This window comes from Macrobrachium rosenbergii, chromosome 57 (assembly GCF_040412425.1).
Source record: "Macrobrachium rosenbergii isolate ZJJX-2024 chromosome 57, ASM4041242v1, whole genome shotgun sequence".
Taxonomy (NCBI): domain Eukaryota; kingdom Metazoa; phylum Arthropoda; class Malacostraca; order Decapoda; family Palaemonidae; genus Macrobrachium; species Macrobrachium rosenbergii.
Window position 1 is genome coordinate 14,450,701 of NC_089797.1, and position 26,074 is coordinate 14,476,774.

At 38.2% G+C, this 26,074-nt stretch overlaps 1 protein-coding gene across 10 annotated transcripts in view; it reads left to right on the forward strand.

Moving 5' to 3' along the window:
- mv (lysosomal-trafficking regulator mauve) overlaps positions 1-26,074 on the forward strand; it is a 284,471-nt gene that overhangs the window by 246,707 nt on the left and 11,690 nt on the right. For 8 of the 10 annotated variants that reach the window (XM_067101413.1, XM_067101416.1, XM_067101415.1 and 5 more), the window contains 5 exons: positions 3,625-3,777; positions 3,885-4,077; positions 9,523-9,642; positions 9,843-9,955; positions 25,096-25,328. In XM_067101413.1, the coding sequence (XP_066957514.1) occupies positions 3,625-3,777; positions 3,885-4,077; positions 9,523-9,642; positions 9,843-9,955; positions 25,096-25,328 (812 nt within the window). The remainder of the gene's footprint in view (positions 1-3,624; positions 3,778-3,884; positions 4,078-9,522; positions 9,643-9,842; positions 9,956-25,095; positions 25,329-26,074) is intronic. The other 2 variants (XM_067101421.1, XM_067101424.1) reach the window with 1 other exon arrangement.

Below are 26,074 nucleotides of genomic sequence, written 5' to 3' on the forward strand. Positions count from 1 at the left end.
GTAAACCACAGAAGAAAGAGAGACACTTATAATTGAAAGAAAGTACAGTAGCGCACTTACTGAGACAATGGATTAATGCATCCAAGCCTACACCGCTGTAAAAGAAACTACGATATATCGTTGTATATACAGTATATGTGAATGCATGTTTTTGCTATAAAGCACTGGTATATGTATACCCTGTACCCCTTAAATTACTGTAAAATGCCTATAACTGCATATTTTGAAAGTTCATTGCCCGATTTAATAGTTCAAACAGAAATATACAATAAATTATCATACAAAAATAATTTAATATCATTTCAAACAAAAAGACACTGCAAACCATCCCAAAACACCGAAAGTCATCTTACATTACCTGCCTACAATTGTTACTCTTTTTAGAAGTATGACAACTAATCAAGTTACCCCTGTATACGCAAGCGCAGTCGTTTTCTCTTAGTACCGTTCCTTTTTCTGTTTTGCTATAAAGCGCATACTATTTATATAAACAAACAGTTCACATAAAGTAAGGTAAAAGCCTTATTATTAATATAAACTGCAGGAGAGTAAAAGCTGTAGCATAATTTTTAGAGTTGAAAGCAATGTAAATTAGTAAAGAAACAGTAACAAATTTTACCTAACTACAATAAACATGAAAAATATTTGAGTAAAATAATAAATAAAAATTAATGAAATTAGCATAGGCCTAGGCTATTTTATAATGGCTGTACTCACTTTGAAAATGGCAGGCGAAGGACTAATTCCCATGTGGTAGTTGCAGGCAAAGGGCAGCGATATATTCAGAATCACTGCCCTCAGAGTACCTGAAGCATTTCATGGACGGCCTTGAATCAATATTCTTCCTCGACGTTGGCAATGATGAGGCGACGGACGTGAATCGTGGGGGAGGGGGGGGTTAGCAGCAGGACCTGCCACTGGCATTTTGAGCCAAAAAAAGTGTCACTCTTCATCTGCTTACTTCCAAAGCCCTGCATACGTAGATCAAGCACGTCTTGTAGCTGGTGGACAGGGGGTAGTAGAGACTGGTGATATGGAGCTCAGTACTGTCCTCCACAAAGCCCATTAGTACTGTATGTCAAGGTACTGACCCATCTCACTCAGCAGCACCTTCTTTTGCTGTGGCCCTTCCTCGTTGTCGTTGTCATTGCCTTCTGCAGCAGCATCTTCATGCATTACCTGCTCAGCTATCTCATCCTCTGAGTGTCTCGTAACCAGGATCAGCTGTTGTTTCCTTCATCCACTCTTCAGATTCCTCGACCTGTAACTCCTCTTCACCTGCTGCTCGAAGTTGATCAAGGATGACGTTGTCCTCAAACTCCTGGAAATCCATGGAAGAATCTTTGTTCTTCAACAGTTTATTCCAGCCATTTTGCAGAGTAGATACTTTCGTGCTGTCCCACGCCATCGCCCAATTATGGAAAGTTGAATGAAGTTTGAGTCATCGTGTTAGCGAGAGTCTGTTGTCCTATTGTTTCTTTAGTGCCCTCCATCACACAGAGCACCTCCTTCAGGAAAAGGCCGGTATATAGCCTCTTTGCTGCCACAGTTATTCCTTGATCCATTGGCTGGATCAAAGGCGTCATATTCAGAGGAAGAAAAAGACAACAAACCTGGCCATCTTCGCTAACCAATTCTTTAATGTCAGGATGAGCTGATGCGTTATCGAGAATCAGTAGGGCATGAACACAGTCCCTGGAAATCTTAAGGGTATTCATTTGGTACTTAATGACTTCAGGGATGAAATAATTAAAGAACCAATGCTTAAAGATATGTAAGGTGCACCATGCATTCTTCAAAAATTCATACAGAATATGCAGGTCATTCATGTTGATGCTTCAGAAGCACCATGGCCATTTTGCCTTACTGACACATAAAGGCTTGAGTCGATGCATCCTGATCAGGCATCTTCCTGAAATAAAGGCCAGTCTCATCAGTGTTATAAACTTGAGATAGCAGCAAGCCTTAATCCTCAATCAACTGGCAAATCTTTTCTCAGAGTTTTGCAGCAGCATCTTTGTCAGCAGACAATGTTTCTCCTGACACTTACTTTTCGGACTATGCCATGCTTCTGTATAAAGCAAAAAGCCCAACCAGTTAGTGCTGTGAATTTTTTCAGTCCAGCATGAACACTCAATTTCTTGGCAGCCTCGATGAGCTGTTCAGCACCAATGCTAACTCTTATTGTACATTGCTGCATTTACCATTTCAGTACCAATTCTTTAAGTTTGCCGTTGTCCGATACCCTCATAGATTTTCGAGGAGCACCAGTTTTGTCCCCTCCTTGTTCAGCATCATAGCCTTTACTCTTAAATGCTTCCAGTTTATCTGTAGCTTTCATAATGTCATACATTGTTTGTGCACTGATACCATAATGTTCAGCCACTCTCTTCTGAGAACAACCACTTTCTACTTTTGCAATAGCATCCAGCTTTTCCTGGATGCTTAAATGCTTCCTTGAATGCTTTTCTTGGGAAGGAGCCATTGCTCAAATTACTATAAATCACAAAAAAGTGAACAAACACCACATGCTGCACGCAAAGGGCCGAGATTAAGTGAGTGAGTCAGACGTCTTAACACAAGGGATACTGGTAAGTGAGCAGTCTACCCACTAAGAGCGTGGGTGGTGTGCTTTCTCCCTCATCAAACTCCCAACATTCCTTTTGGCACCTGATTTGAAAAAACAGTTCAGCGCTCGATCCGGAGGTGAAAAACCCTCCAATTGATATTTCCATTATGCACCAATATATTTGGAAGTACTATATACCATGGTTCGTTATCTCGGTGCACTATTGCAAATGGTAAAACACAAACCTGGTAAACATAGCATCAAGGCTGCAGAGAACTATGACAGTCATACAGTGTGTGAGGCATGATGGATAATGTTCACCCAGAATCCATATAATGATATTTACTTGAATGACAGTACTGTATTATTATTATTATATTACTGTTAAAGGGATTTTCATAGAAGTACCTGCAGGGTTCGTTTGTATCAGTTGATCTGTTGTCATACTTAAATGTGCCTTACAACATTACTATCAGCTGGAAGTACAGAGGAAAGGAGCACAATCGTAACTGCAAGGAAATAAATCATAAAATACTAAACTAGTAATAAGCATTAAGACTGCTGAGAAATACGCCCATAATATGAAATGAGGTGTGGGAGCATTGACATGTGATGAGTGTGTTCAGTAGTTGAGTGCATTTTGCCAAGCTATACTGCTGGCATACTTTTTACCATATGTTTTCTGATATACCTAAGGTTATTTCATAATGATTTTTGCTATGCCTAAGGTTCTTTCGTAATGTTTTCTGCTATAATTAATGCTTTGTAATGTAATGCTAGCTTGCTTTAAACATTACATGCTCAAATGCACTAAAAACACTTTTTTTCTAAATATGCCCTGCTAAAATGGGGCCACATCTAATATGCCTGTGTGTCTTACATGCCATCAAATACAGTAATTGACCAAGTACTTGTTCATGGAAGTGTTTAGGTTAGGTTTCTGGGAAGGGTAACAGTATACTCTGTCTGTTTGAATAAGCTGTATATGTTGGAATTGTGCAGTAATAAGAATGTATGTGAATCAAATATGAATTTAACTAGTATTTTGCTTTCAGACGTATTTTGGTTATGATGTTGAGAATGGTGGTGATGAAATTAGCAGAGAAGCTCGAAAAGCCATGATCAAGACATATGGTCAAACCCCGCAACAACTGTTTGTTAACCCTCATCCAACAGTCAACCATCCTGGGATTACACAAAATCCAAATGTAAGGAATTGCTCATGTTATTTGCACCTCTCCTGTATCCTGTAATTAGGAATATATTTTGAACCAAAATTTATTCAATAATGTTTTTTTCATAACTATGCTAACAGGCTCCTGAGGTGCTACATGAAGTCCGAGGATTGAGATGGGGCACTTATGCAGGCTCTCCAGCTGATGAACGTCCTGTCTTAGCCTTAGTACAAAACCTCAAAACACAGGCTGCTTTTATATCCAGCATATCAGCCACCGAGTTGCTCCTGATGCCTCCACACACACTTGTATTGACTGCTGGGGTTGATAGAGGTACAGTATTGTCAATTTCCAGTTTTGAATTCTATTGCAAATTTTAAATACAAATGGATAAATTATATATGAAACTATTTTTAATGTGATATATATTCTACCCAAAAGCCTTGTATATAGCACATCTTGTTGTTTTGTGCATGACTGAGAGTAAGGAGTTAGCAAAAATTGTTGGTTTCTTGATGGTTTTTGTATATACTTGCACAGTAACTTGATTAGTAAAACCTGTTGGTTTGGTAATGATCATTGAATGTGTTAAACAATAATTTAATTGTTCAATAGAATTTTTTTTAATGATTACTATATGTGCTTTCACATTAACTTTCTTGAAGTAGTTTCCACTAAGCATGTACTTTATATCCTAAATATGATGCAGCTGTAAATATGGTAAATGCAAGTAAATGTGTAATTGTTGTCAAGCTAATCTTTGCATTTTTTTGTGTACTGTACTTATTACAATAGTACATAATTTCATTAGTATTGTTAAAGCAAAGTTCTTACGTTAATTTGCAATGTGCTTATGTTAAATTTCACTTATTTACTTGTATATACAATTTAACCTTTTCTGTGTGCATGAAATTAGTATTGAAATAGGATTAAATGACTAGTTTAGTTTACTGCTCTTTTCTTGTAAATAGGAAAACTTGTTAAAAAATAGTAAGTATGCTTCAAAATAGTAATTGTTTTATTTTAGGCTGACATGGTACCTGAGTGGAAGTGTCTTGTTATTCATTAACCTTTTAAGCATCTTGTGTAATGCAGGCAGTACCAAAACATCTGTTTTGCCATTGAAAATTATAACAAACCATGCAATTTCATTGCTTTTACTCTTATACTTTTTGAGTTTTATTATTTAATTATAAAGTTAGAATATTGTAACATAAAAACTATCAATATACAGGCAATTATACTTTTTGAGTTTTATTATTTAATTATAAAGTTAGAATATTGTAACATAAAAACTATCAATATACAGGCAATATCCTTTCTATAAAAGAGGATCCATTAGTGTAAAAACAGTTGTAGTTGACAAGGGAAGGTCACTGTTATTCATTATTATACCTTGTATCACCACCAGTATAAATACGTAGTTCCAAATACTGCATAGCCAGATTCACTTTCACTTTTGTGATATGGTATTTACTATACCCTAGAATCACTGTTTTCAACCAAGCAAGAATTTGTCAATGCTAATGCTTTTATTTGGATTATAATTCTATTTAACATAATGAGGCCATAAATGGTTTATTTTGGCTATCTTTTTCCCTGATCCATTAACAGCTACAATGTTAGCAACAGAATACATACAGGAATTTCTGAATCAAATACTATACAATTTTCAGTCAACAAACACCACACCTCACTTCATTTATGCCAGTCTAGACAACCTTAGTGCATGAGAATAATGAAGCAAAGTTTCTTGGCTTTTATCAAAAAGTTGCATGGCAAATCTGTAGAGTCATTCATAAAAATAAGTAAAAGTTACCATACAAACCATCTCAAGAAATTTACAGGATTATCTTTATTTTTTACAAAAATTTCATGCCAGAATGCCTGGTAAAAATAATGGTATCCCTTGCATGACCTACAGCATATACCAATCACCTGGATTAACAAGTGGAAACATCATTATCATTATTGTCATTTTCTTAATGTGATGATTCTGAATTGGATAATTCTGGAGTGTTACTGTCAGTGTCACTAAAATAATTATGAAGATTTTCACCTACTACATTCTGTGTAAGATTGTCTTTTTGGGAAAACTATTGAAATGTATTCATGAAGGAAAGTTACTAGATAGTACTTTTTGCTCATTTCAAACAGAACTCAGTGTATGAGGACAATGGCAGCTAGTTCTAGCCATGTTAAAGCTACTACAGTACTCTTGTAAACAGCTTAAAATTGCAGTCAATGCACATAGTATTAAAAAGAGGACAGGAATTGCCTTACATCAGTGGAGACAGGTTAAGGCTCTGATTTCACCTATGCATGTAGTGCATATTTTGGGGGATTTGTTAATTCATCAGATGTATGAATACAGTAGAGAGAGAGAGAGAGAGTGTGTGTGTATATGATAGCATACATATGGGGGAACAGTGCATTAGTAATGAGCCTTTCGTGTAAGTATATAAAATAGCTAATGCTGTGGGTAATTTCTGCCCAGGTGAGCTTAACCTTGTTCAACAATTAAAGGATAAATATGACAGTGACAGTCTTGTTTTCCATGGTGCCACACGCTAAGGGAAAATGGCTTAATGATAAAACTTTATTCCTACCCTAATGACCAAACTTTTTCTCACCTTGTTTGTTTTAGTGTACTTTGATTAGTCTTCAAACTGTTTTCAGAACACATTTTCACAAGATGTACTGTATTCTTGCTCTGTTATTATGTACTTGTGCATTTGTACCATGGGGGATCAAAACTTTTCTTCTCCAAATCCAGCCAGGCCCAGATTTAGACTGCCAGGAAACTTTTTTTTTTTTTCAAGTCAGTGCTTTGTAATGCATATATGGTCACACTTTCTCCTACAATAGGTTTCAACTACAGCTTCCTACAGATAATGAATTCCTACTTTTCCATGTCTCCACAGTTTATTCAGATGCCTGACGTACCTATCCTTAGCGTAATATTTTCAGCCATACTTGACAGTCTTTTATTGTCTAGTAAACCCTGCCCTTTGCTTGGGTTTCAAAAATGCGGTAACATCCATTGTTTTCTGCTAAAACACAAATGCTATACATTTCCTTTCATTTGCACTACACCTATTCCACCAAGTGGAAATATAAGACATAACTAAAGAGATACCTGTTTATGGAGTGCAGCTTAGGAGACAGATTTGTGCCACAGGTGGGTCCTGTCAGTTTGCTGCCTCAGTTTGGCTAGTGTTATAAGCTTAACGATGTAAGTATTATGCAGATTTTCTTGATATGATGTTCTCAGGCTGGATCATGTAGCTCCCAATTAATGTGTCCTAGATGTGGTTATCATACAGATGCCACATACACTATTCATTGTCTTTAGTGTGAACTTGTATTTCATTCATTTTCACATAGTTTGAGTTTTTCCTCTTCATGTTAGGATATCCATCCCCTGGTATACAACACCACCTAGGTAGAGTTAATATTGAATCTATGTTATATACATGAAGAATTGTTAATTTTAATTTTCAAACAAGTACTTATGGGACTACACTTTTATTTTATTGAACATAAAATATGGTTGTGGGAAGTGAATTGAGTTAGGATAAAGTTTCCTGTGGAAAATGCCTGATGTACTGTAATCGCAGTCTTTTGCACTTATTATATCTGGTATTAAAAATTTCATTAATGAAAGTGTCAGTAATAAATAATAGATGTCTTGTTTAGGAGTTACTGAATTTTGTTGCACTCCCAAACTTTGTTTCATATATTCTTTAAGTATGTATGCTGACTATGGATTGTATGTTGGGTTTAATTAATATTAACCACTTAATGGACAAGTTTTTGGGGAGCAGTATTTAAAGTTAGTATTATTTTTCCTTTACACAAACAAAACTCAAGCCAGAAGCAGTTTTTTTTTTTTTGTGATTTGTAGACCCTGCATCTGTGCATCAAGCAATGGCTTCAAATCTGATGCTGGAATTGGATTTGGAGCAGTTTTTCTTGACAGTGAATGTAACAACTCTTGCACAGCATGTCCTTAACAATTATTGTAGAAATTTATACCATCTAAGTACCACTAGAAATAAATTAGTGGGGGATTATTTTAAGAATTCCCAAATTGCATGAAAAAATGTACCCTGAGTTATCAATGATTTCAACATCAATATGTACAAAAGATCTGTTTTGAAAGTGTTATTAGTATTAGAAACATCAAGTGCCCTGGGACATTATGGAATTAACATTAAATAACATCTCTGTTATTCGGTGATACTAGATATCACACACACACACACACACACACACACACACACACACACACACACACACACACACACACACACTCTCTCTCTCTCTCTCTCTCTCTCTCTCTCTCTCTCTCTCTCTCTCTCTCTCTCTCTCTATTACCATTGGTGCCTTGACTGCACAACAACCAAAGTTATTTCAGCTCCCAGACTTTTGACATATTTGGTACAGAATCATGGAGTAATGCATCATATAACAAATGAAATCCAGGAAGAATGCCATGTGATTTAATATCTCATTTTCAGATTGTTCACACACATTTGAACTATGGATAGTTATTGAATAACCCACAAAGACCAATCCTAGAATTGAACAAATCCCTATATAATCAAATATATTTTATGTGATTGTATAGTTTTCAACTAACAAAAAATGTAAGCTTTTGGAAACAAATTCTTGAATGAAATTTTGTCAATCTTGTTAATTTTCATTTTACTGTACTCTGTTTTTTATGTTTTAAGTTATTAAATGAGATTTAATATATTAGGTACATTTCTAAATACTGTACATTTTCTGTCATTTTTTTAATATTGTATGGTGTTTAACATGCACCAGAATCCTCTACACAGGTTGAATTTTTTGTTCCTATCACATACCATGCAGTTGATTACTTTGCAATTAGTTTGATTTTTGCCTCGTTAATAGTGTAATTTCCTACTTGTATCCAGTAAATGCTTTTTTTAATTCCTCTCAGAGTGCTCATTACAGTGTGTCTTACCCTAGAGTGTTTACCCAGGACACTCTAAACAGTACTAAAGGTACTTGGCAATCTCCTGCACTCCAACTAAATTTCTTTGTCTTTTAATTTATTCCCTTTGGTCTCCTAGTTAGCAATCCAGTTTCATGAATTGGTATGATTAACCCTGGTAATGGTGATGCTAGATACTTTAAAATCAGTCTACTATATCATCTTGTGTGACTGACCCTGGTAATGGTGATGCTAGATACCTTAAAATCAAACTATCGTATCATTGTGCTCTTATTTTCACCCCTAGTTTCCATTACCTACTAACCTGACTGTTCTTAGACATGCCTGTAATAGATAGGATTAGGCATGCAACATAGTGCATAACACTAAATAAGTAGAGTGAAGAATTGTTGGTGTATTTGATATAAATAGTGAAGCAAACAAATACATGGCAGTGATAAGCTGTCTGTATGGTAGAATTTTTAATATTTTTTGGTGTGGCAGTTTTGGAAGTGTTAGTATTATTGCCAGCTTGAATGTCTGCCTCCAATTATAAAAGTAAGATAAATGAAACTTCTTGCAGTATACAATATTTTCAAGATATGCAGTGCTGATGTCATTTAGTTATCAGATCCTTTATTACATCAGTTTATGTACTTAATCACTTTGAAAGTGGAAAGTGTTTAATATGTGTGTGTGTGTGTGTGTGAACTAAACACTGTTGATATTGGTACATATTGATTATCTTTGATAGTGTTTATCTATCCCAGCTAAAGTATAAATAATGAAAATACCCTGAAAAATTCTTGCAGGCAGTAGAACTCGTATATCGCCTGCAGCATCGTATAGTACGCTGCCACATCCCCGTCTTCCTGGGATCGCATGGCAGCATCTTTCCATGCTGTATCAAGTTGCACCTATACACACTCCTTGTAGGTTCACTAAATGTACTTGCTTCTGTCTCCAGAATTAATATAGCATTCTCACATTCTAGAAGTATGCATGCAGCTGTAGTAGCTATAAATGTAGACATGTAACAGCATGTGTAGTGAAGTACTTTTATAGTGATTGTTATTGTTCAGTTTTTATTTACAGAGAAGTCTTATTAAACCTTATATTTTACTTTTGATAGGTATCAATGGTGTGTATATATTGTCATCACATCACCACGATGGAATAATTCGGTATCGTCGTCATAAAGAAACTTCTGCGCAACCTTTAATTACTGTACCACAGTATGACAAAGTAAGTGATACCAGGAAATTGATCAGGTTTTGAAGCCAAGTAATTTTGTTTTATTGAAAGTACTGTATAGGCATCACTTTTCAGATTTTTTTTTTTTTTTTTAGGAGTTACAAGTGCAAATATGTGTTTTTTTGCTATTTTATGCTTGTTTTGTTGTTCTTAGACTAGGAAATACTATTTATTATTAATATTTTAATGGATTTAATGAGAAATTTTGGGTGTTCATATATTGCGATTTTTCTCCAGAAAATCTGCGCTATATTTTCCATTAATATATATATTAAAAACTCCGCGAAGTCGTGAATTCGCGATAATCGAATCGCGAAGTAGCGAGGGGTCACTGTACTTATAAGAGTATTTAAAACTGAAGTAGTTGCAATGAGTTGGAATTTTTTCATTGTATGTATTTATAATTCTCTGAGTGAGTGAGTACTGAATATTCACAGGAAAGGAAATAAAGTTTTATGTAAGTAATTTACCAAATAGTTACATAGCTATTAGTTTCTGCTTTACACAGCAGCTCAAAATTCGCGGTGGCGCTCTTTTGTCTTTTGTCTTGTAGGTAGACTGCCCCGCTCACTTTTGGGGAAGAATAGGTGCACCATAGCTAGAGAGCTCATTTCATTTCTCCCGGTCAGTGGCCAAGCACTGGTTATTGAGCAGCTCTCAGTTTGTTTTCACTGGATGGTTGGATATCTTCATTTGATGAAGTACTCTGATTTTTGGTAGCGTTTAGCTGTTAATTAGCTTGGCTAATATTTAGTTAACTTTATTGATTGTGACTGTCCCGATTTGGACTTTTTGACTAATTATGTCAGATTCTAGTTTGTCTAGCGTTAGGTATTGCAGTGAAGGCTGCATGACTAGGCTTACTTCAGCTAAATACGACACTCACACTGTTTGTAGTTCTTGTAGGAAGCAAATTTGCTCACATGAACTTAATTGTGAGGAATGTAAGGACTGGGATAAGGAGAAGTGGAAGATTTCGCAGACCCATTTAGATAATTGCAATATGACCGACTGAGAAAGGCAACCGCTAGAGCTGAAGCGAAAGCTGCTTCTAGTTCGGTTAATTCTACAGGAGTTGATATTGCTGCTTTGCCTATCTCTTCAACACCTGTGACCACATTTTCTCCTATTTCCAGTCCTCCGACTTTTACTGTTACTCTGTTACCTGGCTCTCATTCTTCTGAACCTAATGCCATTGCCAGCTTAGAAGTGTGTGTGGATCAGAAATTTAATTTGTTAGTCAATACTGTTTCCCAGATTGGGAATTCTGTGAAAGTCCTGATGGACAAATTTAATAGTGTTGGTGCAGTGTCGAGTGCAGTCAATGGAGGGGGTGGCTACCTGTCCCACCGATGCTCCTAGACCTAGGTCTGCTAAACTCCCCTTGCTCACTTGGGAGGAAGCAAACTGGCAGTCCAAGGGAGGTCGATGGGGTTTGCCCACAAGTAATCTCTGCCTCATCCGAGCCTGTTGTTCGCAAATCCCAGGACTCGGAGGACCACCGTTGGAAAGGCGTCCGATTGGATGTTCATACTGTATCATCTAGTGATTCGGACTCACATGGGCCCAAAAAGCTCTGGGTGTTTCGCTAAGGTTTTAAGGCCACTGAAAAGGCCAGGCTCTTCTTTAGAAGCTGACTTGCCCCCGCTCGTAAGCGAGCTTTAGAGAGGGACCATAGCCTGCTCCCTTTGCAGTGTTTGGGGAGTCTCTTGTTAATGTTTAACACGCCCATTCAGTGTTCAGTGTATGGCAGCCCTGTGTATCGACATAAAGTGTCCGAGTGCCCAGAGTCCAAAAGTCTAGTGTATGAGCGCCTAGTAGAGGACCATTCTGTGTCTGAGCATCCATCGTATGAGTGCCGTTTCCAAGCACCCATCATATGAGTGCCCTGTGTCCAAGCGCCCATTGTTTGAGCATTCAGTGTCCGCTCTTCCAATTTGTGGGTGCCCAGTGTCTGAACGTTCCGAGTTGAAAGGTTCAGTGTATGGACGTCAAGTGTCCAAGCGCCCATCGTTTGAGTGCCCAGAAGCCGAGCACCCATCATATGGGCACCCAGTGTCCGAGCTTCAAGCTCCCGATCGTCTTATGTTCTCTAAGAGTGTCGCAACTTCTAGGTGTTCTGTGTCCGTTCCATCAATGAGTGGGCACCCAGTGTCTGAGCCTCCAGTGTCTGTGGGCGCCTCTGTTGCTGTCCGTCCACCTGTCAGCAAGCATGCAGTACCACAGGCAGGACACTCAATACCTGACATTTCAGATGTTACCTTCTGTTGTGGAAGGCCTGTCGTTGACGCCGATTCAACGCCACTTGATAGTATTCTGAGCTTGCTTCAGAAACCAGCTCCTGTGGTTCAAGAACCTACGGACCCTCCGATGTCACCTGTTTCCTCTGATGAGAAACTAGTGGGAGAGGAATGGCCTGCGTCAAATTATTTGGCTCTGCTAAGATATTTCTTGGTATGCTATCCTTTGTTCTTTTCTCCAGCCGCCCTTTCTTCTCCGGGCTCGGCCTTTTTGATTTGGCAACCTGCAGCAACTGCCAGATTACTTCATATGGTTCTGTCTTCTTCGTCGAGGAAAGCCTTTGCCTGTAGCGACGACTGGTTGTTGGAAAAGAGGGATGTTGTGAAAGCAGTTTTCTGTAAGTTTCCCTCTCGCTTGGTACAGCAGAAGTATCTGTCGTTCACAACAGGAGAACCACCTTCCTTGGGAGTTTCTGCCTCCTTGAGGTCAAGGGGACTTCTCCAGTCTCGTGGAGGCTTCATGTCGCTCTGCTTTCTCCTCTGCAAGAATTCTTTTTACTGCGTCAGAGCTGGACCATCTTATTAAGGATATTTTTAAAGTCTTCGAGGTCCTCAGCTTTTTTGATTGGACGGTTGGGGTTTTAGCAAAGAAGATAGAGGACTGCACTATGCTTCAGGAGAACTTCACTTAGGATTGGTTGGGGGTTCTAGCTTGCACTGATTGGGCAGAGAGACGGCAACCATCTTTACCACGGGTTTTGAAGAAATGAGATTTGTGGTGCTCGTTTACTGCGAAGGGAGCCACACACATTCTCAGCGTTCCTCTCTCCTGTTTGCTCCTTTAGACAGGACTAGTTTATTCCTGCAAGAGACTCTGGAACGAGTAATGGCTGAACTCCAGAAAAAATCTACACAAGACCTTCTCACGCAGTCCACCAAGAGGACTAGGATCCCTGCACTAGCTACTTCAACTGCCACAACTGTTAGGACGTCTTCTCCGTTGTCGCAGCAGCCCTTTCAAGGTACTAGAGGTTGATTCCAGTCCCGTCCTAGAACCAACCTCTGAACGACACAACCTGTCAAGAAGCCTACCAGCAAGTCAGCCCCTCGAAAGTGAGTCACCTGTCTTCCGTGTCCCAGTGGGAGCAAGACTCCTTCAATTTTGGAGCAGGTGGAAGACCAGGAATGTAGAGTCATGGGTACTAAAGGTCTTAAAAGAGGGCTATGCAATCCCTTTCAGGGAGAAACCTCCCACAGTAACCTCTCCCATCAGCTTAATGGCCTACTCAGTAGGCTCGGAGAGGCTTTTAGCCTTGTCTTGGGAAGTTTCAGCTCTACTCGAGAAACAGGCCATGGAGCTGGTCAAGGACATAGGTACAGAGGAGTTCTACAACCACCTATTCGTAGTTCCCAAGTCATCGGGAGGATGGAGACCTGTCCTGGACGTCAGTGCTCTGAACTTCTTTGTTCAAACAATGAAGTTCAGAATGGAAACGAACTAGTTGGTCTTGTCATTTGTCCATCGGGGAGACTGGATGGTCACGATCGACATGCAGGATGCGTACTTCCACGTTCCAGTTCACCCAGACTCCAGAAGTATCTGAGGTTCACGTTCCAGGATAGTCTTCCAGTTTCAGGCACTGTGCTTTGGCCTCTCCATGGCCCCTCAAGTTTTTACTCGGATTCTCGCCCCTCTGGTGAAATGGTTGCATTTGAGGGGGATGAACATATCTCTATACCTCAACGACTGGCTCCTACACTCCCCCTCGAGATCTCAGTGCATGGAGGACCTTCAGAAGACACTTTGGCTCGCTCAAGAACTAGGACTATTAATAAGTTTCAAGAAATCACAACTAGTCCCAACTCAGTCAATTCTTTATTTGGAATAGTGGTTAGATTCTCTGAATTTTCGAGCTTTTCCGTCCCAAGAAAGGATTCAGAATTGTCTCAGAAAAGTCCAGGACTTCGTATCTCGCACATCCTGCTCAGCCAACACATGGATATCTCTTCTGGGAACCCCTTCTTCTGAGAAATTTGTTCCATTGTGCAGGTTGCACACCAGAGTGTTGCAGTTTAACCTCAAGGCCAACTTGTGCAGGAAGGTTTTCCCGGACTCGTTCATCTTCAACATCCCAAAATCAAAGAGGACCTTCGGTGGTGGCTGGTGAAAGACAGATTTGCAACAGGGAAGCCTCTGTCCCCAATGAGCCCCAACCTAATGTTGTACTCAGATGCTTCAGATCTGGCTTGGGGGGCCCTTCTCAATGGCATGAGGTTTCAGGAAGGTGGTCTCCAACCGAAAGGAACCTTCACATCAATGTGAAAGAGTTGAAGGCAATTCATCTAGCCCTTCAATATTTTGCAGTGCAGGCTTTCAGCAGGACAGTGGCTGTCCATTCAGACAGCATGACTGACCTGGCCTACATCAGGAACCAAGGAGGGACTCATTCATATTTGCTCTATGAAGCGACCAAGGATTTTCTTTTGTGGGCACTAAGCAACAAGATCTGCGTTGTGACCTGCTTCATCCAGGGCAAGATGAACATCCTTGCAGACGAATTGAGTCGTGGCAAACAGGTTCTACCAACGGAGCTGGACACTATATCCACAGGTGTGCACGGATGTGTGGAGGCTGTGGGGGAAGCCGTCGATAGACCCGTTTGTGATGTCGAGGAACCATTGTCTACCTCTGTATTGTTCTCCTGCTCCGGATCCTCAGGCATGGGCGACGGATGCCATGCTCTAGGATTGATTTGATCTTGACGTATATGCCTTCCCTCCCTTCAGCATGGTGAGGGAGGTATTGAAGTTCAGCACTCACAGTAATGTATCGATGAATCTAGTTGCTCCGTTTTAGCTGCACAAGGAGTGGTTTCCGAATCTTCTAAGCCTGGTGACGGATTTCCCAAGACTACTTCCTCAGAAGAGAAATCTTCTCAAACAGTAGCATTTTCACAGATTCCATCTAGGGTTATCCACTCTCGCTCTGGCAGGCTTCAGACTGTTGGGGAGCTTGTCAGAGCAAAAGGATTTTCAAGGAAGGCTGCAGAGGCTATTGCTAAGTGTAGGTGACGATCTTCTGCTGCAGTCTACCAAGCCAAGTGGGCAGTCTTTCTGAGTTGGTGCTGAGAGTGGAATATCTCCTCTTCTCAGAGATCTGCAGCACAGATAGCAGATTTTCTGTTATTTCTTAGAATCTCGAGGGGTTTAGCGACATCCACCATCAAGGGTTACAGGGCAATGTTGAATTCCGTATTCAAACATAAAGGAGTGCACCTGTCTTCTAATCAAGACATTGGTGACTTGTTAAAGTCTTTTAATACTAGTAAACAAGAAAAACATTCTAAGGTCGCTTGGAATTTGGACATTGTCCTCAAGTCCTCAAATGGCTTTCAGGACCACCGTTTGAACCTTAAGAATCATCCTCGCTTAGGAACCTGATGAGGAAGACTCTATTTTTGATGGCCTTAGCTACAATTAAGAGAGCTAGTGAGCTACATGCTATTGATTAGAGGATAGGCTTTACCCAAGATAATGCTGTATGCTCATTGACTTTGGGTTTCTAACCCCTGGCCATGTTCTTTTTCGGTGAAGAGCTTGTCTGAGATCTTGGGCCCAACTGATCCAGAGAGAGTCCTCTTGTCTAGTAAGGGCTTTGTGAGAATACCTAGAGAAAACCAAAAGTATTAGAGGTTCCTCCTCAAATCTTTGGTGTTCCATGAAGGAGCCCAGTCGTCCATTATCCAAGAATGCCTTGACGTTCTTTTTAAGGTCTGTAATTTCGGAATCACATTTCGGGGTTCAGGACGATTTACTGCCCTTATGTAAGGTAAAGGTGCATGAAATAAGAGCAGTGGGTAAGTCTTTGGCCTTCAGACTTAATCTGTCTCTCTCTTCAATCTTGTAGTCAACATATTGGAGATGCAAGTCAGTTTTCACTACGTTCTACCTAAGTGATATTGAAACAGTGTATGAAAAGTGCAGTACTCTAGGCCAATTCTTCGCAGCTGGCATGGTATTGGGGAATGAAGGATAGGAGGAATGCCTTCTTTTTCCTCTGTCCATTCTCCATAAGGATTGTTGCACTTCTTGCAAAGTCTGGTGAGTACTGTGTGTTGTAAATGCCACCAATCTTTGTTTGTTATGGTTTTGGTTAAAAATTTTTGTGTGTGGTGTAGGTTAAGTTTTTATCTGGTCATTTTTTCGTTGTACTGCGCCCAGGGCAAGGGCATATATGCATATTTATTTGTGTGTTCTCTTGGATTGTAAGCTTTGGCAGCCTGCAATAGACTCCTACGTTGCAAGGCATCCACCTAAGTAGAGGCGACTCTTGGTTCAACCGCCATAGCTCCCTTACCAGGTAAGGTTGCAGCAAGCATTCCATGATGCTAGCTAATTTTTCTATTTCAAATTCTTCTCCATATCTGAGTTTTTTTTTTTTTTTTTGGATAGTATATGTCCATTTATCCTACCACCTTTCAATGTGGGATTCAGATATGTGATTATTTGGTAGGTTATGTATATAGAAATGACATTTTTATAATAAAAGTTGTATATAAACATACCAAATAATTACATGATCAGAGCCCTCCCTCTTCCCCTCTCATGGACATTAGAGCATAAACGAATTGAGCTCTCTAGCTATGTTGTACCTTCTCCTCCCCGAAAATGGGCTGGGCAGTCTACCTACACCCAAAACAAAAGAGCGCTACCGCGAATTTTGAATTTTGAGCTGTTGCATAAAGTAGAAACTAATAGCTATGTAATTATTTGGTATGTACATATAAAACTTTATTATTATAAAAATGTTATTATCTTACTGGTTTCTAAGTTGTGCTTTTAGTGGTAATTTATCCTTTTTAACTAGGAAACAATTGTAAAAACACTACTGCAGTTTGATTTAGCACAAATCACTTGTGTCATGTATTATGCATCTTCAATTGATATTTTCTTTACAATGTTACGTGTGAGGGCTTGGCTGATGAGTTTATTAATTAATGTAATTTATGGGGCCCTGAGTCGCCAATGGCACATGTAACTTGTCAATTAAAGCTAAAGTTAGCCTCAAAGACAGACAATTATTTAATTGAATAAGGTCGCCAGTCGGGGAAACAGTGTATGGAATAATGGATGACTCTGCAACAAATGGATTACATCAAATCCCTTTACTTCCCAATTAGTCCCGACAAAGAAAGAATGTGCAGTGATAGCAAGGAAATTACATGAACTTTTGCCCATATCGGGCACAGTCCATTTTCCCTGCTCCCATCAGAAAATATAATGCAATGAATGGCTGTACTACTATATATTGTACGCAGTTTTAGTACTGGTAAAGGCTATTTCTCTTCCGAACAATGGGATCGAGACACAAGGCTGCCTGAAATTTACTTAAATTTCCCTAATTCCTACTTACTGCACGGGAATAGCGTACACAGTGTCACTAGGCAATATTAATTATTCTTGCACTAGATTTCACAAAAGAAAATTGATTATACCAGGTTCTCGTAGATGGTGGCAAAGTGGTTGAAAACAAAGGAAAATGGAAATACAGGGGAAGAGATACTAGCAAGTCAATTAAAATTTGGCAAATTTCAAACTTAGCATTGACGTGGGCTGCTTGCGCATGCAACTGATGATCAGAAGTCTTGAAATTACCTGTTCTACACGTCACAAGTACCAATGGAACAGTAAGAAGGCAAGCACAAAGAATTAGTTACACACAAAACAGGGCAGCTATAGCATTGGGTTGTCACGTCAGTATGCCTATATGCCTCCAGCAGTCTGAAAATTTGACAAGACATCGCTGAATGCATAGGACAGAGCAAAAGGAAGCTTAAGACCACCTTCACTAGAGGTTACTTGGTGAAACCCTCCCTATGGGTTAGGCCCCTAATGCTACATTATCAGCTACTAAAGACGTTACTTTTTTGAAACCACACTGCCTACCTCTGCCCGTTGAGCTTCCCTTAGCGTAGACAGGGACACCTTCCTGTCTTTGTTAGAATATTCTTATTTAATAATGCAGAGAGGGCAAACAGCAGATTAGTTATAAAAACAACAAGAAATAAAGAATGTCTGGTTTAGTACCAAATTTTTTTTTTTGTCATCGCATCTGGCAACATATAGAAAACCCTGTGATTGTGTAGGTAAGCTCATCAGTTTCAATGCCTCATTTATGGACTACTGTTCCAGTTGTGTAATTTGAGGGGCTGGAGGTTGAAAAGCATGTGTTATGGAGCTTTCACGTGGGAAATTTGTGTGATTGAAAAAAAAATTAAAATTTCAAAAGGTTCTGTAACATAAAACATCTTTCAGTACAAACCCATAAATCATATGTAGTCTCATTTCTTTGCAATAAAATCCTAGTTATACAAATATTTTCTAGTTAAGACCGGAAGACCCATGAGTTGCTTCCACTGTTAAAATTTTGGGCATACGCTAACATTAAGTAGATCCAGGGTGCAAGGCAAATCAGTAGTGTGTTAATTGAAAAGAGAATGATCACAGAACATGTAACAAGAAGCCTTGATATGTGTACTGTGGTGAAGGTTAATTCTAATTTTTCTTTTAGTGAAAAGAATGGGTAAAGAAGTAAATTTTTCCTGGCTGCCTTCCCATGTTGGGGTTCTTGGGAACAAGCAAGCTGATCAACTTGCTAAGTCAACAGCCAACTCTCCAGAACCCAGAAGATGCCTATTACCATATTGGGATGCATATCCTTTAGTAGATCAGAAAATGAAAATGCTTTGGCAGTCCCTTTGGGAAAATATTGCAATGAATCAAAAAGTGTGCAATATTACATCATCAATGTCTCCTTGGTCATATCCTTGTGTGTCAAGGAGACAAGAAACAATGTTGTGCAGGCTAAGGATTGAACGTACAAGACTCACTCATGGGCTCTTGATGTAAGGCAAAAATCCTCCATTCTGCAATAACTGCATTGTGCCCTTGACTTTTAAGTGAGACATTTGCTAGTCAAATGTCATAGTCATGGGAATCTAAGACATGGGTTCCTCTCTTGGGGACATGACAGACATTGACATTTTATCTTTGCAACAATTCTCAGGGAGGATTGTAAATTAGAATAGCTATATACTGTATCTTTGTTACGGAGGTAGGCCTCCTCAACAAAATTTAGATCCTATACATATACAGTATGCATGTCTGTATGTATAGGATATATGTATTTACAGATACGATTATGTGATTTTTATAGGAAACTCATTTTAACCTTACAGTAAACTCCAGTGTTCATGTTCTCACGATTCGCGGACTCACCGATTCGTGGATTTCTCTATGGATTATACATACACATCATTTGAGGAAAGTTTGCCTATTCGCGGTATTTTTCACTGAGAAATATTCACTAATTACTGTATTTTCATATAATTTCCATGACTGAATTCACTTTTTATGATAAAACTAGCAAAATACCCAGGTATACGCATTTTTAGAGGATTTTTTTTGTTTCAACTATCAAAATAGGCAGTTCTAAGTGTTTTTAGAGGGTTTTTAAGTATTCGCAGATTTTAGCTACTCTTGGGGAGGGGTAGTATGCATCCTCTGTGAATACGGGCGTTTACTGTATTTGCATGTATTTATCTTTTCAATTTCCTATTTAATTTTATTATAGCATCAATAACCTAGATATGGTGGCACCAGTTTTAATAGCCACAAATCAATCAATACTTCTCATCTTCAAAGAAATATAACAAATATAATATATGCCAGGTGCTGAAGGAAATTCATGAATACAGGCAGTCCCCGGTTATTGGCAGGGGTCCCGTTCCCGATGGCATGACGATAACCGAAAATCACCGATAACTGAAAATCGGCGATAATAGTGCCAATAAGCGGGGAGTGGTGCCACCGTTACATGAGGATTGGCACCGATAACCAGAGATTGGCGCATATTGGCACCAATAATCCAGTTATTGTCATCACTAGACAAGTGCCGTAAAACCAGATTGCCGATAACCGGGGACTGCCTGTGATGTTCATAAACTACGTTTAAGGAAGCAAAGACCTAAATAAGAATATAAAACCAGGCTTGAACTTTTGTACCTTCATTGCAAAATGTCATCTCTTGCAAATAGGGAAGTTAGCAAAGGAAATAGGAGCAATACAAGTAGAGAAATGAAAAAGGAATCCCTTAATTGATACCAGTGATAGGTCTGTCAAAACTAGATTAAATCTTTCAAGATGAAAACCTATTAGCCAACAAAAATTCTGTGGGACTCAAAAGTTTCAGTGGAAAATCACCTGCTATCAAATGTGGGAACATGAATGTTAGTTGGTGTACAGTAATAGCTTCTACTTAGGCTGAAAAAGTGCATGCTGGTCCATTCCCATCATTTGCTGGTAGCTGTACTAGTGAATGCTAGGCGCTCAGCATAAATTTATGTTGGTCTTTCTGCCTTTTTGGAGACAGGTGGTAGTGGTCAGCCTTATTAAACAAACAGATGTGTCATCCTTGGAAAACACACCACCTGAAAGCCTTCAGCAGAGAAGTCTGTTTCAGCAGAATATGACAAAGATCCAAGTTTTTGGAAACTACATGATTGATTAAAAAACGCAAAAATTCCAGGGAAAACAAACAAAATCCATGACCATGAGAAAAACTGGGCCAAAGTTCACAAGGAAACAAAGAAAATGCCAAGGAGTTCCCAAAGGTAGTGCATTAAGTGACCAAGGAGTTTCCAAAGGTAGAGTTGAGTATAACATTGCTTGAGCTGTGAATAAGAGGTCCTCTAAATCCCCCATGATATTCCTTTTATTTCATTTGCTGGAAGATGAACAGCAATGGTAGCATTAAAACAGCAACTTTAAACATGAAAAAATTATTCATTGGATTGTTGAAAGGTTTTTCATTTTGTCATGTTTGGGGGCACATGCCTGATTCAGATGTTACCAAAGACCAATGGGTCCTATGTATTGAAGTCCAGTTCTTAGGGTTCACATTATGAAATACTGTACCTGAAAACTCATCAGCCACCCGAAACCAGTAAAAGATTTTAAGATTCTCTACGCTATACTTGAAGATTCTCTACGCTATACTTGATCATATTAGTCACAGGTGGTTTTAGATTCTCTCCTATTCCAGTTCTAGTTGATGCTGTCAAGTTGCCTGTAGACCTTCCCTCAGTCTTAAATAGCTTGATATTATGGAAGTAGACCACGCTGTCAGTCTTCCATAGCTTGCTATTATGGAAAACAAATACTAAATGACCTTGATATACAGTAGCTGGAAATAAGTTGCTTTCATTTAGGGGTGCAGCAACCTCTTCATGAAAATTGCCAGACATTTGTGTGCACTACAATGGCCATGAGATATGACAGATGGAGGTTCACACAATTTTTATGGAACTTCTTGAAAAATGTAGTAAATCAACTGCTGTTTCTGTAGATGACTCCAAATCCAGTGCTGGCCTTTGGTCTGGAGTATATAACAATGAATTTTATTGTGGAGGTGCGCTTTCATTAAAAATCCTATTTCACAGCGTTGCTTTATAGGTTTTAGATGCTATTTGGAGAAGAGCAACTGTGGTGGAAATTTCACCATTTTTAGCAATTTAAGTGCTTGGAAAGCAGTTGCAGTTTTCAATTCAACTAATCTGTTGGTATTAAAAATTCCTCAGTGGCTTCACAAACCATTTGCAGAGAGAAATAAACTTCGGTTGGCTTTCAGCACACGCAGATTTGAGTAGAAATGTGAAGGCTGACAGACTATCCAAAACAAGTTGCAATAGATATACTTCATTGAGATGTCAACATTACACAATGGTCTCCTGTTTTGGATATTTAGAAAGAGCCTTAAAATGCAACTTGTTAGAACAAAATGGGAGGAGTCACAGCGGTGATTTCTTCTAGGAGGCATAGCAGTATAACCAGAAAATCTGAGAGAACCTGTGCCAGTTACAGATTAAACACACCCGCCTTATGCATGCAATTTTAATAGTAGGTGAAAATCACTTGTACTGAGATGACTGCTCGGTCCATTGATTGTGAGGCACTTGTTATTGAATACCCTAGTCTTGAGGCCTTAAATGTAGACTTCTCCTTGAGAAGTAAATGCTGGTAAAGACCAAGTCTTCCCCCATGGTTGCCAGTGGATAATGAGTATCCTGTATTGTTCTTACTCATTGTAGTTCAGTATCATAAAGCAACTTCTTCCATTGCTTAAATATAATAATTTTGATATTCTAAAATTTTCTTGAAAATTTCAAACTAAACTTAAGTGGTTTCAAATCCACATTTTTAATGCAGATCTTAAACATTATACAGTAAACCCCCATATTCGCGGGGATGTGTACCCCCCCCCAAAATAGCTAAAATCTGCAAATACTTAGAACCGTTCTAAAAACACTTAGAACTGCCTATTTTGATCATTCAAACACAAAAAAACTCTAAAAATGCTTATACAGGTATTATCGTACTTATGGTGGGGTTAGGTTCCAAAAACCCTATCATTTGTTGCAAAAAACGTATCTCGAATATAGCCTAGCCTACACTAGGGTATTCAGTACCATGTATACATATTTGGTAGCCTATCCTACACTATAATGCATACTATACACAGTATAGTAATTATTAATATTAGCTAATTCTGGAGGTTCATGCAGAGTGACTTTGATAATTCAATACAAAGAGAAATTGAATAACAAACAAGAATTAGCTTAGCCTGCACTATGGTATATCATATACATATACTGTACCGTAGCCTAGCCTACATTATACTGTACTCTATATTCACATATTAATACCATATTACACAAACATCAAAATAACGAATATGCATCTTTTCCATGAGTCTTTTAAAATGTTATGCTTTTATTCACTGTATCCAATAATATTGTATATATTCTTAAATTGCTTTTGTATTATAAATTGCGATCATAGCGATCAATGTTTTGGGTTGGAAATCGAATATGCGGTAAGTTTATTTCGCCACATTTAACACAGTTCAGAGCGCTTTTCTTGCTTCTGGTTAGCGTAAATGAATCTCTAGATATTTTATATATATGGGGATAGGTTATTTTTCGTTATGCAGAGTGTTTCTTAGTTGAAATATAACTTAAATATGTCTCACTGTGACATTAATATAGCTACAGTAAACCCCCCATATTCATGGGGGATGCGTACCGCACCCCCCCCCCACCCCACCCCACGTGAGTAGCCAAAATCCGCGAATACTTAAAACCCCACAAAAAACACTTAGAACTGCCTATTTTGATAGTTTAAACACAAAAAAAACTCTAAAAATGCTTATACCTGAGTATTTTAATAGTTTTATCATAAAAAGTGCATTTGGTCATGAGAATATGAAAATACAGTAATTAGTGAATATTTCTCAGTGAAAAATACTGCAAATGGGCGAATTTCCCGCGAATAATGTGTTTATACATTCTACAGAGAAATCTGCAAATAGGTGAGTCCGCAAATAGTGAGACTGCAAATATGGGGGCTTACTGTATTTTTTTTTCTTATTAGATGATGTTGGCCATTTGGGGGCTTGTTTGTTTTGAGTAAAAAAAAAAATCAAGATTCCGTTCACTATTTTCACTTGATTTCATCAAAATACGAGCTTTACGTATTTATCGTTTATCAGCATATAAATAGCAGTAATATGTGTTCTTTCATCCCCAGTAGTTTTGATTAAAATACTTTCTCCCCAATTCTAAGTAAGGTTGGGTTTCATCCATGCTGCCGATACACGATTACTTATAGTCATTAGCAGCTTGAACATTGTTTTCTCAGCTCCAGCTACAACTTGCAGCTTAAATTTAGCAGTATATTTCCTTGCCGATCTTTTATCCATACCAAATAAGGGTATAATGTAAAAATATATCAGTCCTCTTCTACTTAACGTTTGTACTATAACTACGGTAATTGTTTACTATCGTATGAAGGTTGAAATACAAGCAAAACGGCTGTTGTAATCCGATTCTGTTATAAGCAATCTGTTATAAGCAAAACAACAGCTTCTCTTTGGGTTGTTTATGGCTATACGCATTTATGCAAGAGTATAATGTTACTAACAATACTTTTATCATCCTCTTTTACTTTTTTAACTAGAAGATGGGATAAAGAGATGGAGGAAAAGAAGTTGGTCTGTTGTAATTTGGTCTTTCTAGCTGCCTGATTGTACACTGCTGCCTGTGCCTACGCGAAATTTAAAAATATTTTACAAATATTGTCGTACCGGTATTAATTGCTTACCCCATTGAAAAATCGAATTATTGTAACTCAAGCACTACTGTACCTGGGTACCTGAGTATTTTAATAGTTTTATCACAAGAAGTGCATTTAGTCATGAAAATTATATGAAAATACAGTAATTAGATGAATATTTCTCAGTGAAAAATACTGCGAACGGGTGAATTTTCCGCGAATAATGTGTATGAAAATACAGTAATTATTGAATATTTCTCAGTGAAAAATACTGCAATTGGGCGAATTTTCTGCGAATAATGTGCTTCTGTGTTCCATAGAGAAATCCGTGAATAGGCGAGTCCGCGGATCATGAGAACGCAAATACGGGTTTACTGTATATTTTCACAAAGAAAAAAGTTTAAATGAGACATGGAAAGTGATACTGTATATTTTTCCCATTTTCATTCTTAATATAAAATACTTGTATGTGTGATGGCCCATGAAAATCTCGTGTCCTCCAGACATGTTTGAAACTACTTTATAATAATTTTCTACCCCTAAATTTATTGTTTAAAATATAATTACTTTTGTATATGTACATTAGTGAGATTGTAAGTTCATTTCCAAGCCAGGTTGTACAGTACGTAGATCACATTTTTGCTTGTCTCAAGGTTTGTTTTTATATTCTAAAGAGGAATTTGGTTTTTTTTTCTTATTACGGAATCCTTACAATGGCAGGTAATGTGGTGCAGCAGTGGTAACAGCCAAGTCTGGGTAGGCTTAGCTTCAGGACAAATCTTGGTTTACCTGGTTTATCCAGGTTCTGTTGGAGGAGATTTGAAGCCATCATTGCCTCCCACATCTTTATTAGCACACACAGCCCCAATCACTCACATGTATGTGTCAGAGGCATTCAGTGTTTGCATATCTGGAGGTAAAGATGGAATGTGTGTGCTTTGGGACACAAATAGGTACAGTATTTTTTTTTTTGTTTTTAAGGGAATGTAGTGGTATGATTTTCCATGAAATTTTTTTTTTTATATAAGTTCTTGCCTGTTAAGATTTTTCTGACATTTTTCTGTGACAGTACTATATGGCCTATGTTATGTGGTAAATATTTGTCACAAAATTCCTTGAATGAAAAAAAAAAAAAAAAAAAAGGATATGGATGTATTTCTGTGCTCTTTTTGTTACATTGTATGGCAATTTACAAGGCAATGTAGTTCATTTTAGAAAATTAGTTACCTATTACTGCCCTAATGCCCCTGATCATGAGTGAAATATATATATTAACAAAAAATGAAGTAGTTGATATCCAAAACCAAATATTGCACTTTAAGTTTATGATTCCCCTTTAGGTTATGGTTACAGTTCTCACACTTTTTTTTCAATTTTATACAGTAATTGCATATAAATAAATTCATGTGGGGAGAGTCAGGGATTTTTTTACTTCGAATTTGCTAAACATACTCCTTCTAACCAAGATAGGATCTGAGAAGTGTGTGCTATCATAATTACCTGTGTATGCCTCCCTTTCATTACAATGTAAATTCCTTTGTTTATTGAAAATTAGATTTTGCAGAATTATATAATTTGTTTCCTTGAAAAATAATCCATCATTAACTATGAAATGCCAAAAAAGCAAAGCATGAAACAAAGTGAGACTATAGATGTTGAAAAAGGAAAGGGTATTACATTGTTACTAGCAGCACGCATC